Here is a 21,022-nt window from a genome sequence, read left to right as displayed (position 1 = left end):
AATCAGTGGTACACTTTGTCTTTCTGTCTCTTATTTAATAAGCTGGAAGGAGAGGTGGATGGGATGAGAGGGGCAGTGATGAGGGGCAAACCCCAAAAAACATTGCAATTGGCCAAGACTGAAATTAGTAGAGAATTTTCAAATATTTAATTTTATTAAAACAAGCTTCAGTATAAAACAATGCTCAGGAGTATGGAAACACAGATATAGTAAATCATACTTTAACACCTAGGTCAATGAGTGTGAAAAAGTTTACTAATGGGGAATTAAAACAGACAAAAACTAAATTCATGGCCTGTTATTTCTGGTGTCTGAGAATTTGTTGCTGTTCGTCAGGTACAGGCCATTAATATCACTGTATTTTGTACGATTACTTAAAAAAAGAAGAAGAAAAAAACAAAACAATGGCACACAAGACATTCTGTAGTTTACTGCAACTCTCAGTGCTGATGTTATACACTTTCTTTGCTAATAATACACACTGGATAATACACATAAGCGGTATACTAACTCGCTTAAGCTTGACCATTGACGATACAGATTTAATATCATGGTTTAACAGTATAAATGACCAAATCTGCATTCATTTTTTTAATTTATTTGTATTTTTCTGAAACCATGTGACATTCTCATAAGAGCTTAAATGCAGTAGAGACATCAAAGTTGTGATTTGGGTGTTTACATGTGTATCAGCTCCATGGATAAGGTGTTGGGTGTCTTCACATTAAAGGAATGTCCTGGCATTTTTCAACATACCGTCTATCTTATGCATCTGTAACACATGTGCAATAACCTTGGACAAGAACTGGGACGGTTCACTGTACTAAGAAAAACATCTCAAAACCCATTGGCCGCAAAACTTACTTAGCAGCACAGTTGTCCTGGAACTCAATAATGAGTATTTATGTAGAACACTTGGCTTATTTCTTTAAGTTATTTCTAATTCAAGATGAACATTCGGGTAAATCGTCCTCCATACATTCTGTAGGACTTTTGTCAGCGAAAAAAAAAAAGGACTCGTGTATATGGATTACAGTCTTACAGCAAGTTTTGCAAAGTTGATAATTTGCCAGGAACTGTTAGATGATTAGCCTTATGCTTTTAATTAAAACTATAATTTGTAGCTACATTTAATATTGAGAAAGATCTTCAAAACATTACAGCAACTACAAGATGCGTTCAAGTCAAACCAGGACTCGTGATGACTTCTGGTGAATGAATCTTAGCTGCAGAAAAACATTTAAATTTGAACATTTGAATGGTGCAATCATTATAAAGAAGGCTTGTTGCCACCTTGTGGAAGACATGCGTCTGTCTGGAAGAACTGTACATACAATCCTTCACCCGCACCACTTGCACAGGAACTCTGGGAGTTATTGCCACATCCCTGATATAGTTTGAACCTTGCTCTAAGCCATTTCTAAAAGTTTGGGCCATCAGAAGGCTTCCCGGGAGGCCAGTGTTTTAAATATGAAGCAGGCAGTCCAATCATGGCTTTGGGGTATTGAGAAAACTCCTTACCTTAATGGTATCCAAGCACTAGTGAAATGCTGGGAGAAGTGCAGGGGATTACACAGAGAAAGAGATTTATATATATATAGTTACTCTCATAACTGTTTCGTTCAATCGAAAACACCGGTTTGACTTGAACATCCCTTGTGTAAAGTCTTTTTTCTCATGCTTCAGACAAACTGGAAAAAAAGCTAGGTTAACTTATTGCAAAAGGGCAACACTTAAGGAAAAACACAACCCAAGACATTCTCTCATGTCAATCTTCCCCAAAAACCTTCTGACAGATCTTAAATGCGCAATCCTTTAAAAGTAAGTTTAAGGGAAATGAGTTTTCAGTTATTTTCTTAGTACCAGGAAGCACATCGCAATTGACTGGGTAAATTACAGCCATGTGCTAGAGATCCAGTGGACAGACATTGTGTTTTAAAAAGCGCCTCCTTTAATTCGTGTAGGTGAACGAATCAGCGGTTAACCTTCCCACGGTGGGCTGCGTCGGCCGTCCACCTCCGTCTCCACGTGGTAAAGGATGTCTGCTAGACTGTGCTCGATTACGGCGCCCCAGCCCAGATCACTTATCTAAATAATACAATAAAGTACATTATTGCAATACAGTACAGATCACCTCATCACACAGAGACGTATTTGTTTGTACTCACCGGCTGGAACTTGACGTCTTTCGGCGGGTATTTGAAATGTGGTCCGAAGTTAACCGACACCTGCAGAGGGAGATGGATAAATAGTTGGAAACAGTGTCATCACCTAGAGGATCTTATGCTGAACTGCAACTAAATCTAGAAATACAAGGCATACTCCAGCAAAAACCTAAACCTTAACCTTGTGTTTAATAATAATTGAATAATAACTCAAAGAAAAGGGTAAGACAAAAATGTAATAACAGCCTACAAATACAAAAGCAAATACAAGTATGTAAAATAAATAAATAACTAAATAAAAAGTCGTTATCCTCTTTTGAGGAATGACAACTTTTAAGCAAAGCCTCAGCTGGGAGCTGCGTTGTTTTCCATCCTCACTGCATCACACCATAATTTTTCTACAACAGTGGCACAACAGATCGGAAAATCTAATCACAGTGATGCCACGACAATACGGAGCTGAAAGCCATGCTGTCTGGTTGGTCAGTTACAGTGACACAGAACAGGGCATATAACTTTTAACTATCTTATGTTACTTAAGCTGATGTGTATTGCAGGGATTCAGGGCGCTAGAGCTACAGCTGGCTCTGATTTCTCAACATGAGCAATCATGCTTATACTCGGCCCGGGCATTTGTGTTAGTGTTCTTGTCCACCTCTACAACGCCATCTTGTGTTCAACAACAGCAACACTGGTCCCTCACTATAATGTAAAGCACTTTCTTTTTGGAAGAATAACCAGCAAAGAGGAAAGCGTCATACCTGACAGTTTTTGTAGAGTGATATAGCAGGGAAATACATGCCCTCGAACAGCTTTTCGTAAGCCACGCCCTGATTAATGCCGTTCTTGTAGAAAATCATCTACAACGAAAATATTTAGACATTTGAGAATAAAATTTTCAAAAGACAAAGTGTGCAAATTTAGACCAGGTTTTACTACTCACTCGACTTTTATCCACTTCCTTTAAGCTCTTCTCTGCCTTGTCCACGTAATCCTTCTCCTCGAAGTAGAGGTAGCTTTTAAATTTAATCAGTGCCTAGAAGAAAAAAGGGAAAAAAAACATTTAGGAAGTCACCTTTATTTATTTTTATATTTCGGCACATTTTTTTTAAATTTTGGAATATTGTGATAAGTTCTCTGCTCGTACTTTGTCCTTGTACGTGTCTGGCAGCGCCTTTGCAGTCTCGGTATTGTCTGGTAGCTCAATAAAGAAGCCCAGGATGTCTCCCTGTCCGTAACTATCTGAATAATGTTTCCCAAGGGACTGATGGAAGCGCGTGCCCTTTTTACTGCGCCACGAATAGCTGAACTTATCGTAGCCCAGCGGTGCCTGTAGATTACCTGCAACATAGTGGCAACAAACAGTGATGTCTTCAGAACAGCAAAAGCAATATTGTGGTTACAAACATGTCCTGATGAGTCACTCATAGAAAATCACTATTGTAGTTACAATTCATTTCAGCAGTCACATTGTTAAAACTCTCACTCCTACATTTGTTGTGCACCACCACGATGGATCTGAAATGAAGCAATCAAGATGTGATTCAAATGAAGATGTTTTAGATTTAATTCAACAATACTGTGCAGTAAAAAAATATTTGCTGATTTTATTTATTTTTTATTTATTTATTTTGCATATCTGTCAAACTTACAGTAAATTATTGAGATCACGAAACTAATTTAAAATCACAGAGTAAATACAAAATGCAATTTTTAAAATTATGAGTTAATTCATTGAGGAATAAAGCAGCCTGGCCCTATGTGGGAAAAGTCATGGGGCAAAGTCTGGACTTAAATCCGATTGAGATGCAGTGGCATGACCTTAAACAGGCGGTTCATGCTCGAAAAAAGAAAATCTGGATGAACTAAAAGAATTCTGCAAACAATTCCTCCACAGCGATATGAAAAATTCACTACCAGTTATTACAAATGCTTAATTGCAGTACTTAATTGCCATCGCTATTCAATCACCACAGTTATTCAATTACTTTTTCCACATAAGGGTGCAAATTTACACCATGCAAGTTTGGACGGCTTTTTTCCCTCTAAATAAATAAAAATTATTTTAAAACAGCAATTTTAAGCAATGTTATCTTTGTGTAAATTGAAATATGTTTGATGATCTTGAACATTTGGGTGTGACAAATTATATATATATATATATATATATATATATATATATATATATATATATATATGGCAAATACTTTTTTTTACAGCACTGTATATTTTTTTGAAAAACAACAACATGCATTAACTGTTCAGTTTTTACAAAGTCTATTCATTTTCACAGGCTCAAAAAAAAAAACCCAAACTGACAAAATGGTAATATTAGGGTTATTATTAAGTTTTATTTTTAAGACTTGGATGCAATATTCTTGCACTTAATGACTACCCGGAGTATGGAACCCATGGGCCTCACCTAATGCAAACTTCTACTCCCTTGAGGTGTTTTCTCAGGACTTCACTGCTGCCACCTTCAGCTGCTGCTTATTTATTGGTCTTTCTGCTTTCGGTTTTGTCTTCAGTACGTGGACAGCAGACTCGATCGGCCTGGGGTCATATAACTGACTCATCCATTTGAGAACATTCCATTTCTTTACCTCCAGAAGCTCTTAGGTTGCTTTTGCAGTACATTTTCATAGGTGTGTTATTTATCTGTTGTGTGAAGCACTTTCCTATCAGTCTTGCAGCACTGGACTGAATCTGAACAGAAAGTACTTCAGCGCCATGTTATATCTGGTATGCTTTGAATCATGATCTGTTCCTTTCCTTTCCTTCTCCATATTTTGTTTTATTTTAATTATCCTGGTACAAGATAATCTTGGTTTCCTCTCTCCAAAGACTCTTGTTCTGGAACTGAGCAGGCTTCTTTAAATATTTTCCAGCAAAGTCTAATCTGGCTTTTCTGCTCTTACCACTTGTTTGCATCTTGAGGTAAGTCCTCTGTATTTACATTAATGAAGGTGTCTCATGATTGTAGCCTTTGGCAATGACATGCCTTCCTTCAGCAGTGCGTTCTTCACTTTGCTAGTCGTTTTTCTTCACTAAGAAAAATTTTAAAAAAAGAAATTCTGCAACCCATTTTAGTAGTTTTTGGTGTCTCTGAGCTCAGCATTTGTAAGAAATGTGCTGCTTTGACCACTCCTAATTCTCTCACTAATTGCATTGTTTTGATATACAGTATGTTTTGGTAGATGTTTCCAATGAACAACTACCAAATTATACCAATTAATATCAGCTTTGAATCAAACCAGACTTTTTTTTAAATAACTAGAAAACAGGCCTTACCTAGCCAAGAATCTGCTTGTCAGCCAGTTTGATTGAAATTGTAAAAAAGTTTATTCTTTGATTGCTTTATTTTAAATTTACTGTAGTGGTATACAGGGGCAAAAATTCTCTCACCCTCCCAAGATTACAGAGCTGACTATAACTTTTAACTTTAGTTATAGTCAGCCCCTTTTAACTTTAACCTGAAAGATGTAAAACATGATCATGAAAGGTTTAAACCATGTGCTTAGTACAAGGAGTATTCATTGGCTAAGAAAACCCATTCGAAAAACTCTTCAAGTGACTTCTGTATCTTGGGCACAACAGTCGATGAAATGAGGAACATCTGAGCAATTGCTTCAATGGATGTATACAAGTTACATCCTGACTAAAGGAATGAAAGACTTACCAAGTACAAATTCCTCTACAGCAAGATCCATTGCTGTGATTATTTTCGTAAGTGCTTAATATATTAGTACAGGGTGTCCCAAATTTATTTATATCATTTCGAAGTCTAACAACATAGCCATTTCTCACTCAAATGATGTCAGATTTTAACTAGATTTGTAAAAATGTTTTACATTTAATTCTGTGTTGCTATTCAAGAGAAACTTGAAGATGAGGCCACGTTTCATACGAAAGGCAAAGTCAACAAGCATAATGTCTACAATTGGGAGAAGAAAATGCCCATGTTACAGTTGAGCACATGGAGTGAATGTGTCTAGAGCTGGACTACCGACTGTCACAAGCGGTGCGCATATTCAACATTTGTAAAGCTTAATATCCTTTTGAATATATGTTGTTGAAATCTTTTATTTTTCAACATGAAGGCTATTTAATTTTGTTTGCCCAGGAGAGGGGTCTGCAACCCACGGCTCCGGAACCACATGCAACTCTTTTATTACTTCTGCTGCAGCTCCCTGTAGTTTGGGGAAAATAATAAGTATTTAATTTAAATAATTTTTTTATGTAATTCTAAATTCGAAGACAGTGGTCATCTCGTGACATTAAAATAAAACCTGTTTAATTTTTTGTAGCTCAAAATATGTGTCCCAACTGTTGATGTGCGACATCCGTCGGGACGAGATTTATTGAGCTTTTCAAACTTCGGTTTTATTCAGGATGACAGCTGCCTGCATGCTCCGGTACACACGTTTAAAGGATGACAGCACACAGAAGCAGACAGCATTTTTGGTTTGCTGCAGGTGGATCATTTAAGTTTCTCCTTTTTCATTTCTAAATACGGAGAGGACTCAATTAGAGTATTTTATTTAAAAGTAACCTTAAACCCAGTGTCTTTTTTTTTTTTTGTTCAAAATGTTTTTGTTGCATGCAAACATAAAATTGAGTTTTCTCTGTAGCAGTTCTTTGATTTCACACATGCAACAAACTAACAAATAGTTTTTTTTTATAGGCATTTAATTGCTCATTTCAATTATGTCAAATTTTTTGGGACACTGTGTATTTCCTTCACATAACTTCCTTTTAGGGTGAAATATTACTAACCTAAAGGCTGAGACCAGCCGAGGCGGGCAGCGGTGTCAGTAGGCATATCATCTATGGTCACCTCGAAGTACCAGGACCCCTTTCGTACACCATGAGACGCTCGCACCATCGAATAGCCTTTTTCACCCGTCACAGTCAGGCGATCATCAGAAATCTTTAGCTGGGGAGCTTAGAAATCAGAACAGGAAGTGGATATCCATTTGATGAGACTTCTTGATAACTTTATAACGATTATTTTTAAGCTTTTCCAATGGACCAATGACGGAAACCATTTCGTACCTCGATCATGAAGAGCGAGCAGGACTCTCTCATAAAGACAGGCTCGGTACAGGTCTCCGGGGATTGGTTTTCCTGCCCAGCAGTCCAGCTCCAGCTTCTCTGGATCAGGTGCATGAGGGTCCGGCTCGGCCAGAATGTAGCGATAGCCGTCTTTGTTAAACGGGTGTTCAAGGGGATAGCCATGAGGAGGCAAGCGCTGGGCTGAAAGCAGAGGATCGCTAGGGAGCAAGAAAACACTAGTTAGCAAAAGCAGAGCAAAGGTAAAACTTTTTTATGAAAAAAAAAAAAAAGAGTGAACATAGTCACATTAAATCAAAAACTTTTGAGTACCTCCGTGTCCTCTTAGCTGCTCCTGCAGCGGTTCCATCCTGCTGCTGTTGCTGCTTACGTTTGGCGCCTCGGCCTTTGCCCGTACCAGGTGGAGGAAGGCCACCTTGAGTAAAACAAGAAACTTAAGAACGCAGACCTTGCTAAACACGATTTACCCTAAAGCTGTAAAAGGCGCTGCGTTAATCTGTTACTGTGCTTAAACCGCAAACCCCCCCGAGACTGAGTTTCCCAAAAACATTTTCATGTCAATAAATAAATATTAATATTGCCATAAATTTTAACAGACTTGATTGCTATAATGTTCCAATGAACGTTTTTGGAAAAAACAAATCCCAGGCAGTAAACACAAAGTTCTGTAGTATTCCATTTACATTACACTTGTTGGAAAAACAAACATCAAATCAATAAATGAAAGACACACTCAGATCTACATTTTAGCATTCACATACTACTACCAAGGACAGAGGTCCAAGATCGGGGCTTGGCTGTTATCTAATAGCCACAGGATTAGACACAAATCTCTATTCAAAGCGCTGCAGACAGACTTTTGGTAAGCCCTGACACCAAAGACCGTGGCACATAAATTTCCATTCGATTTGTTTGCGGTGAAGAGGACAAGCGCAAGCAGAAATAAGCAGGAATTAGTGGACACGTCAGAATGAAGGTTGAGGACAGTATATGTCAAAAGGAGGAAGGCAAACAACAAGCTTAAAAACCAAACAAGACGCAAAACTTTCGCTAAGGAAAACAAAGTCAAGGAGCAAAAGGATTAAAAGGAGCACAAAAAAAGCAGAGCTCCGAATGCGACAGACTTTATACAGGTTGTGTATATATATTCACCTGAAAATGATGATCCACCTAGAATGTAACGTAGAAATGTTAAGGTGCATAAAGACATTCCTGACACCACTCATTGCATAACAATAAGAAACAGGACAATCTACACCCTGTCCAACAAATTAATCAAACATGTCTTTTTTTTATGTATATTCCAATATACGGTATGTCCCATTTTTATCGCAGAGCTTAATGTTGTTTGAAGCAAATACAGCATCTCAAGCTTTGTGCATGTAATTATTGAACAAATTCAGCACAATAGGCTTCTATTATGTACAATTAATTTCAAAAGTTACTACCCCCTCTTTTAATCCTATGTGTATTGTGTAAAAACATAACAAAATCATCTTATCTTAGCGGGTGTTAGCATTAGGCAAATATAACCTCATATGAACAACAATATATAACATTTTCATAGGCAATACTTAATACCCCTTTACTGCTTGCCCAGGCTATAAGAGGGTAAGTTGCAGCCACGTGCTGCTAATCATCAGCACTTGATTAAATGATCACCAGCAAGTGTGCAGACCTCTATAATAGCAGACATTTGGAACATTCAGATTCGTTTTAACACAATGTCAAGAGGGCAAGACATATGGTCTTAGAGAAGAAATAGTTGCTGCATATCAATCTGGAAAATTGTTATAAAACAATTTCCAAAAAGTCTGGAGTTTAACTATTTAAAGTGAAAAGCATTCAAGAGACTTGCAAATCTTCCCAGGACAAAAGGTAAGATTGTGCAATACTCAGAGAAATAAAAAAAAAAAAACCAAGAGCTACATCTCAGACACTTGTTAAAAATCCATAACAGCTCAATTAGAACAAGACTGAGCCAGTACAGTATGTTTGAAAGGGCTGCTGGGAGAAAAGTGGAGTTGTTTGGCCTTGTTTGGAACCATGCTCTGCAAAAACCAAACAGCATTTCAGCAGACACACCTCATACCCACTGTCGAGCACGGCATTGAGGAGTGATGATTTGGGCTGAATGTGCAGCGACAGGACCTGATCTCCTGGGTAAATGCCCAAAAAACTCAATGAGCTGAAGCAATGTTGTTAATAAAAAATGGGCCAAAACAAAGTGAGAGACTGATAGTCAGTCATACAGGAACCTATTACTTCAAGTTATTGCTGCACACCTAGAATTAAAAGGGGGGTACTAACTTTTAAACATGACTGTACATCATAGCGCATAAGAAACAAACGTCACAAATACCTACCTGTTAGTCCTATGTATGTCTGATCTTCCTGTTAATCAGTTATTTAAATTCACATTAGGGCAAAAGGACAGAGGCCTTACCATTCAGGCTGCCACTTGTCGTAACAGCAGTAGCTTGCTTTTGGTTGTCGTACGATGGCCCGATATTGCCCAAGTCCTTAAACACACAATAAACACTGCAGTTTAGCCGAGTCACTTGTTTAAAATTGTTACAAAGTATTTAAAAGTATCAAGACCACTTTGATGTTTGTTATGTCACTAGAGTCCTGAAATACCCCTGTGCCATCAGGGTGGAAAAACTCCACAGATCCGATATCCTGGTCATTCAGGTCATCAGCTGACTTCATTTTATTGCCACATAACAGTTGCTGAGCCTCAACCTGACCAACTGATTCAACCGCAGATCATAACACTGCCTCCTTAAGGCTTGTACAGTGGGGAACTATACGTACATGATGGGTGCATCACTTCATGTGCTTCCCTTCTTACCCTGAAGCATCCATCACTCTGGAATAGGTTCAATCTGGACTCATTATACCACCTTTTTTATTTGCTTCTAAATCCAATCGTTATGCTCTCTAGCAAATTTAAGCCTTTTTCTGAAAGTCTCATTATAAATAATATGTTCACATAGCTGTTTAGTCCAAACCCTAAGCTCTGATCACATTGTCATCTAATAAAATGCTCTTAATCTCACTATTAAAAATAACTATGGATTTTACTGTCACCTCTATTCATGATTTTTTCCAGGTACTGATCGTTCCAGGTACTTTTATTGTCCTAAAGGGTTCTTAAGTTGTTTCCTTAGTACTTTTCTTTAATTGATGCAGCCTAATAATTTGCCCCTTATGAAATGGTGACTTTTCTGGACATTTAATTTATTACATTTAATCCCTTTTGTCTTCTTGAAGCACCTTGTTGGCAATTATAATGTAGAGTTTTTAGATCTGTTTTAGATGTTGCAATGGGATAACTGAAGTATAATTACAAGTACTTTATAAATGTCAAAGACTTTTATTAAAAATTAAGTTTATGCAAAGGGTCAATATTTGCAGTGTTGACCCTTATTTTTTCCAAGATCTCTGTAATTCGCCCTGGCATGCCTCAGCTATGGGTTTTCCAACATAGGCAACAGATAATCCCAAGCTTTTTGTGCATGTACGAATTGTTTTACAAACACACACTGTGAGGACCTGAAGAGGCCAGGACATACAGTACATGAGCTCTGTGAACTGAACTGTATATGGTTGGATTGACAATACAAGCCTACTTGAACTTGAAACTTGTCTTAGTCACCCAAGATGGGAATTACGAGCGACCACCCTACACAATATCATGATGCTTAGGTGCCAATTCAGTTAAATTCGTAATTATAAATAATAAGTAAAATTATGCTAAAGCGATATTACATTTTCCCCAGATATTATTACAATTTTAAAATTTCCAAAAAAAAAAAAAAAAAGGTTTAATTAAAAATTAAATGTAGCGCATAGTGTATCTCTCCACAATAATTATTATTTCAAAACAAACTTAGCAAATATTTCACTCCTGACACAGAATGAAAATGTGTAAATAGTTCATGGCAACGTTTTACTGCCTCAAATGCCTCCAATGTCTCGAAACTCGACTTGACAGTAAACGCACAGGTTGAGTGGCTGTGAGCACTCGGGCACTTCTGGCTTCTAACATGGGCACGTGCAGATTCTAACGCATGTAATTTTCAAGACAAATTAGCACTCGCAGTGTTTTGAGACTTGTGTAAGCCTGTGTAATGAGTGGGTTTGAGTCTAATTCGCTCACAGAGTGTGGAAAAAAAAAAGGCAGATCGAAGGCTTTTCACATGTACCATCTTTGATAATGTAATGCCATAAAAAATGTGTTTCCGTTGCGCCACTTGGAAGCTTCTGTTCTCTGTAGAGATTTGCTTATATCAAAGGCTGATCGGGCGGTCACCGGTCATCGCATTCAAACAGAAAACGATAAACCGGTTCATCTCTATTATAACATTAAAAAATAAAAAATAAAAAATAACTAGTTTGGGGTCAGTGTAGCGATACCTGAATCACAAAATAATAGTGATCCATTGCCGAATAGATTTTTCCTCATTTTTAGATAAGACCTTTTCTAACCTTAAACATATTAATTACCACTGTATCATTCATCAGACCTAATGTAACCACATCATTGTCTTCTGACAGAAAACCTTTGGGAAGTTGAAGCAAATGCAAACGACCTGCTGTTGCATGGCAATGTAAGACTGCTTTTGGTATCAAAAGAATCAGTTCAAGAGTGAAAAAGCAAAACCATTAAAAGATTTTTTTTTTTTTTACGAGGTGAAAGCACAATGGTATTCTACCATAAAGGAACACATATGACACCGTAAAAAACTTTTTTAAACTTTTTCCCTAATGTGACCTCATATAGGAAGATCACCCCCCCAACCCCCCATAAAATTATTGCATAATCTGATGACTAAGCATTTATTATATTCTGTGTGTGTAAAGATATATATATATATAAAACAATCAATCTCCACAGCTTTATTAACAATCGTCCTTATTTTGTAATTAGCCTCCAGTCGACAAGAAGTACTAGAAGTACTTGTTTTGACCAGGAAAATCAATGAAATATCAACATCATCATCTACAGACCTGCAAGAATTGACCTTTTAGAGACTACGTTGGAGTAACTGATCCTGCAAGTTCCTGGCTATAGTCTCTGCCTGAGACTGAGCCAAGGTCACACTACACACCTTGACCATCTTTGGATCTAATCACAGCTGTGAGTCAGATGTCTTTACTGTGAATGTCATTAAAAACTAAGTGACTACATACACTCCCTGGCCAAAAAAAAGAAAGTCGCACACTGCAAGATTTCATTCAATAGCCTATCTAGCTTTGATTACAGCACAATTTTTCACTAGTTTCACGAACACATAGTTTTTTTTTATGGCCATACAGCTGTTTAGTCCCAATACTCATCACACTGTGTTTGCTCTTACTTTCACTATTAAACATAGCTGTGATTTTTACTGCACATTTTTCACCATGCAACATTAAATGTTGAAGTGATTCCCATTGTTAATTTTTTTAGGTTTTGTTTTTTTGACCACATTTCTTCGATAATGTTGATGGCTCAGCACTATTTTTCCAGTTTCTGATAATGGGTTGAAGGGTTCTTAACCTAGTTCCAGTCATTTTAATCCCTTTTATGTTTTCCTTTGCTTGATAAAGACCCATCTAAAGTGGTGACTTTTACCATTGTGTTTTTTTGGCAAGGCGTTGTGCGAGATATAGGGGTATGTAAATCAGAGCATAAACAGCGAAACGAAAGAACTGATGGGTGCCCATAATCCTATTACCAGTGTGCTGATATATACTGTATTTGGTGACAATGTTGATAAGTTCACAATGTTTTGGCTGATCGGTGGGTGTATGTATATATATATATATATATATATATATATATATATATATATATATATATATATATATATACACACACATATACATACATACATAAATACATACACACTGTGTATGTATATATATATTTTGGCTGATCAGTGTGTTTTATACATACACACTGTGTAGATAAATATTACAGCATGTGCTCATATAACACACAGTGTGTATATATAAAGTCTGGAAAAAAGCAAAGGGTTTTTTTAATAAGTTCTGAATTAACTACAGAGGCTAAAACAAGGCTTTAAGAGCAGTACCTGATCAAGCAAACCAAATTTGGGGTAGTCTTCCTCGGGATCTTTACTGCCAGGGTCAGGATGTTCTTTCACAAGGAACACGTCACGCTCTTTACTCTATTAAGAAGAAAAAAAAAAAAAAAAAGAGAGAGAACTTGTACACGCTGAAAATATCTAGATAAAAAGAAAATAAGGATTCAATCTACTTACCATGGTCTTCACTATATTATTCGGCCATGTGAGTTTTCCTGGTCTCTGACGAGTTGTCATACACTCCCAGTACTTATCAATGAAGGGAATAATATCCTGGAAAATAAAGCAATCTCTATCACAATCAGATCTACAGCATGGAAGGATTTATTAAACAAATATAGGCTACATAAAATAGGAAAGTCATAAAAATTAAAAAAACAACACAAGAACACATTTATTTTCCCCATTCTTTATATATATTATATATACAGGGGTTGGACAATGAAACTGAAACACCCAGTTTAAGACCACAATAATTCATTAGTATGGTGTAGGGCATCCTTTTGCGGCCAATACAGCATCAATTCATCTTGGGAAAGAAAAAGGATCGCTCTGCCACAGAAAAGCGTCAAATAGTGCAATGCCTTGGGCAAAGTATTGAGATGAAATTTTGTTATTGACCAAGTTACTTATTTTCCACCATAATTTGCAAATAAATTCTTTATAAATCCTACAGTGTGACTTTCTGGATTTTTTTTTCTTATTTTGTCTCTAATAGTTGAAGTATACCTACAGTATGATGAAAATTACTGGCCTCTCTCATCTTTTTAAGTGGGAGAACTTGCACAATTGGTGGCTGACTAAATACTTTTTTGCCCTACAGTGTGTTTGTGTGTGTGTATTATATACATACACACACACAAACAGCAAAATAAATAATATATACATAATTCAGAAAAAAAGAAAAACTTGTATAAATATTTGAATACTGTATTTGTTGCTATACGTTATATATTGATTTAAGGTACCTGACCTTAAAAATGTGTTTTAAAAATATAAATTATTAAACAAAAACAAAGAAATTTGCAAGTGATCCCAAACTTTTGAGGGGTAGAATGTATGATAATACTTTGGTATTTTAAGAATTGAAGTAACACTTAAACTAATATACAGTATATAAAAATAAAGATCCAGCTCTTGAAGTGAGCTCTCGAAACATCACCTTATCTTTAGAAAACATGGTCTTTGGATGTTCCTCCCGAGTCCGTGACCTCCATGTCAGATTAGCCAGGGCTGTGAGGCACATCTCCTTCAGGTCTTAATAAACATGAACAGAAATCTCAATTCAGGTTCTTCAGAATAAATGCGTAAGCTGAACAAAGACCAGACACACAAAACACTGACTCGCTTGCTTTCTCAAGAAGTAGGTATTTCCGCTGTGATGGCACACGTTGCAGTGGAACACATAGTTGGTCATGAATGGAAGGCAGGTCCTGTGTGGAAGAGAAAAGGAGACTGAAAGACAACTTGTATAACCCTTTTTTTTTTTTATCCATGACGTGTTTACTAAATAATTGACAAAGGGCTAACGTGTGCATTCTTACGCGGTGTCGATGCCGAACATGTCCGCTGTGAACCACTTCATGCACAGCGCACACTGTAGCTCGACTTCACCCAGCTGACGTCCGTTCTCCTCGTCTCCTGAGCCGGTGTTGGTGTCTGCACCCTCAGTGCCTTCGCCCATCTGGAAAAAAAAAAAAGAAAGAAAGGAAAAAAGCATGAGCGCTATACGAGCCAGATGTTATCATAATTTATGGAATTATATCAGAATCAGGGCTCGGTGCCAGAAGACCTGAGGGATTTCCAAACCCCTAATATTTCAGTGTGTTAATAAACCTACCACAGGCTCTTTTCCGCTGGAGGACTCAGACTCCATGCTTGCTGTTAAGTCTCCTAATGATGCATCCCTGTAAAGGTATACACACAAATTGACAAAAAAGTTAAATTCTACAGGGCAAGATATACAGATCAGTCAGTTATACAGTCAAGCACAAGGGGTGTTCAAGCAAAACCGGGACTTCTGATTAATAATAATAAATAAAAAAAAAAAACAGTTATGAGAGTAAAAACTCCCTTTATGTGCTCAGATACCATCAAGGTAGAACATTTTCTCAGTATGCCGGAGCCATAATTGAACTGCCTGCTTCATGTCTGAAACGCTGGCCTCCCGGGAACTCCTTAAATTGCCCAAATATGTGGAACAAGCTTGAAGCGCGGACAGAACTGTACAGGGAATGTGGCAATAACCCCCAGCTGAGTTCCTTTAACGTGCAAGTAGTGTTCATGAATAATTAAGTGCACAGTTTCCAAAGACAGATGTGTCTCTTTTAAGTTACTGACTAGGTGTCTGTCGATTTTTAAGGGATCATACGTTCCATTTACTGAATGTACATGAAAAAGGCTGCAGTGTGCTCCGAGTCACCTCAGGCGAGATCGTCATTCACGGACGTACGTCCTTGTTTAAAACGTTTGTGCCATTCAAATGTTTTACTGAGGCTAAGAGTCTCATCACCATACTGCGCTTTTTTTTAAAAGTCAATCCAGTTTTTATTACCTCTTTCACAATTAATTCCTTCACAAGTCCTAATTTGACTTGAACGCTCCTCATATACAAGCGGTGACACAACTTTGGTAATTAGTGCCTTTTTTAATAAAGTAATTTGACAACTGAACAATAAACAGTTTAATGGTCTTTTGTGGCCCGATTTATTGTTATTTCATTAATAAGAACGGAATTGACAAATGTTGAATTTGCATTTGGTAGCTGCTCATGGGAACATCGCATCAACAATAAGATAGATGGCTGAATTTTTTCCCTTTTCAAGTAAAATCCCTTCACAACATCTAGCCATGTCTATGTCATTCTGGAGGAGATAGGCGTTGTCATTGTCAAAGTCCACAATCAAGAGACACCTTCATGAATGTAAATACAGAGGATTTACCTCAAAATGCAAATCACTGGTACGACTTAAGGACAGAAAGGCCAGATTAAACTTTGCTGAAGTTTTGCTCTTTTTTCTAAAGAAGCCTGCGCGGATATAGAACAAGATTCTTTTACCAAAGGAGACCATGATTACAAGAATGACGGGAATAGGAGAGTATGAAGAAGGAAAGGAAGGGCTCATGTTCCAAAGCATACCATATCACCTGTTAAGTATGGTGGAGGCAGTGTTTTGTCAGAGTCATTTACGGTTGCTAATGTAACTGAGTCAGTGGTGTTTAGTGATAATGGGACTGCTAAAATAAAAAGTCAACAACAGGTAAAGCAGCTCAAAGGAGGAAACTCCATGGTCCATGGTTTCCAAACTCCAGAAAGCATATAATGTTTATAGATGGGGAAAAAAAAATATTGATTTAGTTATGAATTGTTAATTGTGCATTCATGTATCGCCACATTGACTCGAAAATCGATTTATTACATTCATAATAGAGATGCCGGAATTGTCTGCTTTTCAGTTCAATCAGACATGACCGATCAAAACGGACATACCTAAGTGCTTTCAGGTGGTGCAACAGAAACACATTTTTATGGCATTACATAAACTGAACGTGCGCGTCTTAAAAAGCCTATGATCTGCCTTTTCTTTAAACTTTTTTTCTGCAAGCCAATAAGCCTCAAACCCACTCACTACACACGTCACAAAACATCACTAGCGCTAATTACAATAAATGAACACAATCAAGACTTTGAAGGCATTTGAGGAGGTAAAACTTCCCCGTTTCTTTATAATCCTACAGGTGGTACACTCTAAAATATTCCCCCCCACACTGGCAGGCCGTGTGGTAGAAATTATTCAATTGCCAAGTTCGTTTAGAAATAGTAATTATGGTGGATGACAGAGATACTTTCTTCAAGTTGAAAAAGAAAAGGTTGCATTCTTGTATTTAAAGTTAGTTTAAGTATTGTTTAAATGCTGCACTTGATTTCTCACTGAGAAAACTAATGCTACAGCATAAGGAATGAGCTACAATTCAGTTTAAAGCAATTCCAGCATAATAATTCAAGCTAAGGTATAGAACTATAGGTTGAAGGATGTAAAATTGTAACAAAATCTAAACAAAAATGTAATACTGAATAGTGATACTTACAGAATCACACTTGGGTATCGTTATAATATTGTATCGGGTGAGAACAGATGATTCTCATCCTTAAAAATTTCACTCACTCTATACGGCCTTATCTTTATTTGTACAGGGCCGCGGGGGCATGAAGCATATCCCAGGAGACTTAGGGTACCAGGTGGCAATTCATCGCAGGACAAACACATACACACGCTCAATCACACACTACGGGCAATCTGGGAACACCAATTAGCCTAATCTACATGGAGTTTCGGAGGAAACCAGCGTACCCGGAGGAAACCCACCAATCCCTGGGAGAACATCCGAACTCCATGCGCACACAAACCTGAGGTGGGAATCAAACCCTGACCCTGGAGAAGGGCAGTTCTAAACACTACGCCACTGTGCCAACCTCAATAATGTTTATATCTAAAATGATGTTAGTTTGTCCAATTACTTTTGAGCCTGTGAAAATAGAGGGATGATGTAATCATTTCTGTAATTCCTACTTTCCAGACTGTAAACACATCTTAACTGCTTTTCTTCAGATCCAGTGAGATGGTGTACAGAGGCAAGAGCTCAACAATTGTGTCCTCATGGAGATCACCTGCTTGGACTAAACCTCGTTATGTATACACACATATAACCTATAAATAATAAATACATTTAAAGTGAAGGGTTGTGAACAGACTCATTTTTCTTGAATTGAATGACAGGACGAGGCTGTAACGAGTGTAAAGAGAGACCAGTCTGAAACTGTTTAAAACTCGGTGTGAAGCGCTGAACATAAATCCTCAGATTCACTAGCTCTATCCGTGCAGTGATGCTTTTTATAATACTGAAGATACAGTCCTTATATTAAACGTAATTTTCATTGAAACTCGCCTTTCCGCTGATTCTGCCTCAACAACAGCTGCAGCGCCCGCCTCTGCCTCGGAAGCCATGTTTGAAAACTAAATCACGGAACAAAAAAACATCTCGCGAGACTACGCGTCTTCTTCGTCTCTCGGTTTGCCAAGAGATTAGGTTCGTACTGCCACCTATAGGGATGAATAAGTTGTACCGCTTATTGGTAACCCTAAATAAGGTACCATGTTTTTCAGGAGTTTGCCCCTCAGATCCACTGAAAGGAACTCTTCTGTTCCAACAAAACTGCGCACCAGTGTACAAAGCAAGGTCCATAAAAACATAGATAAGTGAGTTTGGTGTGAAATAAGTTGACGGGTCTGCGCCTCAACCCAATAGAACACCTTTGGGATGAATTAGAGCGAAGGCTGCGAGACAGGCTTCTCGTCCAACATCAGTGTGTGATCTGATCTCACAAAAGTGCTTCTGGAAGAATAGTCCAAAAGTCTAATAAACACACTCCTAAACTTTGTGGAAAGTCTTCATAGAAGAGTTGAAGTTGTTATAGCTAAAGGGGTCGGGACAAGATCATATTAAACCCTATGGATTAAGAATTGGATGTTACTTAATTTTATATGCATGTGAAGGCAGACGAGTTAATACTTTTGGCAATTAAGTGTATACATTATATGCAACTACACTGTCTATTTACATCCTTGTATCAACCTCATATGGGGACTGTTTAGGACTGTTGGGTATAATTCTTTTGCCAAACTTCTTCCTGGTTACATTGATTAAATTGATTAAGTGCACACACACACATTCACATGCTCATTTGCACACTATAGACAATTAACGCTAATTAACCTAACCTGTCTTTGGACTGTGGGACTGTGGGATGAAATTGAAGTACCTGGAGGAAACCTACCAAGCATGGGGAGAACAAGCAAACTACATGCACACAGACCTGATGCGGGAATCGAACCCTTGACTGTGGAGGTGCAAGAAGACAGTGATTAACCACTGCTAAGCCACCCTGCCACCGATATAGTGTTAAGCTTTCCCCTACTGAAACAGACATATTTAAACCTGTTCAAACATTTCCCCTGTTCCAAAGACTTAATTTTATCCTGCAGCACAAGAGCCCTGACCTTAAGTTTTCTGAACACCTTTGGGATGAACTTCTAGCTCAACAATATCAGTATCCAAACTTAATAATGATCTTGTGGCTAAATGAGAAATCCTGCCTACAGTCACACTCCAAAAAGCATTTAAAGTTGGAAACAAGGGATCGACTCCATATTGGGGCCCATGGTTTTGGAATGGGATTTTGCATATCCAAGAACATGTACAATGAGGTGTCCGCATACCTTTGGCCATATAGTGTATATTCTGCTTATTGTATATCAAATTTATACTCACTGGTCCTTATATCAAGTTTACTTCTCATGTATCTAAATGCGACTGACTGCAGTCTATCTGTTACTACACATTATTTGCCAGCCTTCTGAATATGTCCGATAATTTAAATGGATCATCACTAGTCTGTTGTCACCCCGCTGAAAAATCCACGTTGTCTATTGTCCATTGTCTATGATGAAGTTTTTATAGTAATTCAAAAACTAGGGCACTTGTCCTCCAGCAAAGATTGTTGACTAGTTTGAGCAGTTTGGCCTGTGTTTTGCCAGCTGTTAGCCGGTCAGACTCGGTTAAGTTTTTCATTTAGGTATTTTGCTGGTGTTTAGCAATGGCATTGGTTTACTTGTTTTAAAAAGACACTATCAAGTCAAGTCAGGTCAAGCCAAGTAGATCAGACAGTCCCTGTATACACTTACCACTTGTTCTCTTTTTACTGCTGAACAAGGTGCAAATAGATCCTGTGACGCTCTCGCTAAGAATATTTCACTATTATTGTGTAACACGACTAATCTTATACTGTAAGACCATAAACAAAAGGAATCCGAGGAATCTGTGGTGTTCACCACAGCATGAACATTCAGCATAATTTAAGCTCAGTCATCGAGCATATAAATAAATTTATTAGAATCCTTACTGTAGGCTATTTGTCAGGTTAATTATGCCACGCCTTGTTGTTTTTACATATATTGAAATAATTTATATAAAGAAATCCAATGCAAACTACACCATATTTAACAATTATTTATTTTATTATATATGACGTTTAGTAAACGCTTGAAGAAGCAGGCAAAGACTAAAACTTGAGAGTCGATACGACTGAATCCAACAAACTGACTCGTTGTAAAAAGGCCAAAAAATTTCCATCACTATTGTGGCGCTCTAACAACACGGCCAAGATGTAAGGTGTGGCCAAACGTCACGTGAATGCCTCCTGTCAGAAAGTCATTGGCTAGAGTAGACTTCCACCAGAGTTTTACACTGAAGGGGAAAGCGAGCAAAAGGCAGAGTGAAAACTCAGAAAAAGAAATGCAATACTAAATATCTTAGTAACTGGGGTTATTCAGCATGAATACCACTTTAAATGCGTTATATGACTTATTTTATACATGCATTCAGACTCATAGGTTATCCTACAAAAAGTAGGTAATGCAAACAGATTGCACGAAAAAAAAACATAAAATACATTAAAATTTTGGCAATAACAAAAAAAGAGGCAAAATTATTTAGCTCTTAATATATCTTCACATGCTATGAAGCAATGATTCATAATGCATAAGTATTTTTAAATAAATAAATAAAGGCATTTAAAACATTACCTGGACTACTTTTATCTCATTTTCAATCGCTTTCGGAATTATG

The 21,022-nt window shown here is 37.5% G+C and overlaps 1 protein-coding gene across 2 annotated transcripts; it reads right to left on the bottom strand.

The window, feature by feature from the left end:
- Positions 1-124: 124 nt before the first annotated feature.
- Positions 125-18,342, bottom strand: ash2l (ash2 like, histone lysine methyltransferase complex subunit). 2 transcript variants are annotated; one of them, XM_053476171.1, is made up of 17 exons: positions 18,284-18,342; positions 15,177-15,243; positions 14,881-15,020; positions 14,681-14,769; positions 14,499-14,593; positions 13,514-13,609; positions 13,325-13,420; positions 9,685-9,760; positions 8,391-8,408; positions 7,551-7,653; positions 7,221-7,438; positions 6,942-7,109; positions 3,313-3,506; positions 3,109-3,201; positions 2,927-3,025; positions 2,169-2,228; positions 125-2,088 (listed from the first exon to the last, which is right to left on the bottom strand). In XM_053476171.1, the coding sequence occupies exons 1-17, from the start codon at positions 18,340-18,342 to the stop codon at positions 1,981-1,983; spliced, it is 1,779 nt and encodes a 592-aa protein (XP_053332146.1). In that variant the 3' UTR covers positions 125-1,980. The 2 variants fall into 2 exon arrangements, with proteins under 2 accessions (XP_053332146.1, XP_053332147.1); XM_053476172.1 differs by lacking the exon at positions 8,391-8,408.
- Between the last annotated feature and the right edge of the window lie 2,680 nt (positions 18,343-21,022).

Source organism: Clarias gariepinus, chromosome 17 (genome assembly GCF_024256425.1).
Source record: "Clarias gariepinus isolate MV-2021 ecotype Netherlands chromosome 17, CGAR_prim_01v2, whole genome shotgun sequence".
NCBI lineage: Eukaryota > Metazoa > Chordata > Actinopteri > Siluriformes > Clariidae > Clarias > Clarias gariepinus.
Note: the sequence above shows the minus strand (reverse complement) of the source record. Positions and strands in the feature narration are given on the sequence as shown.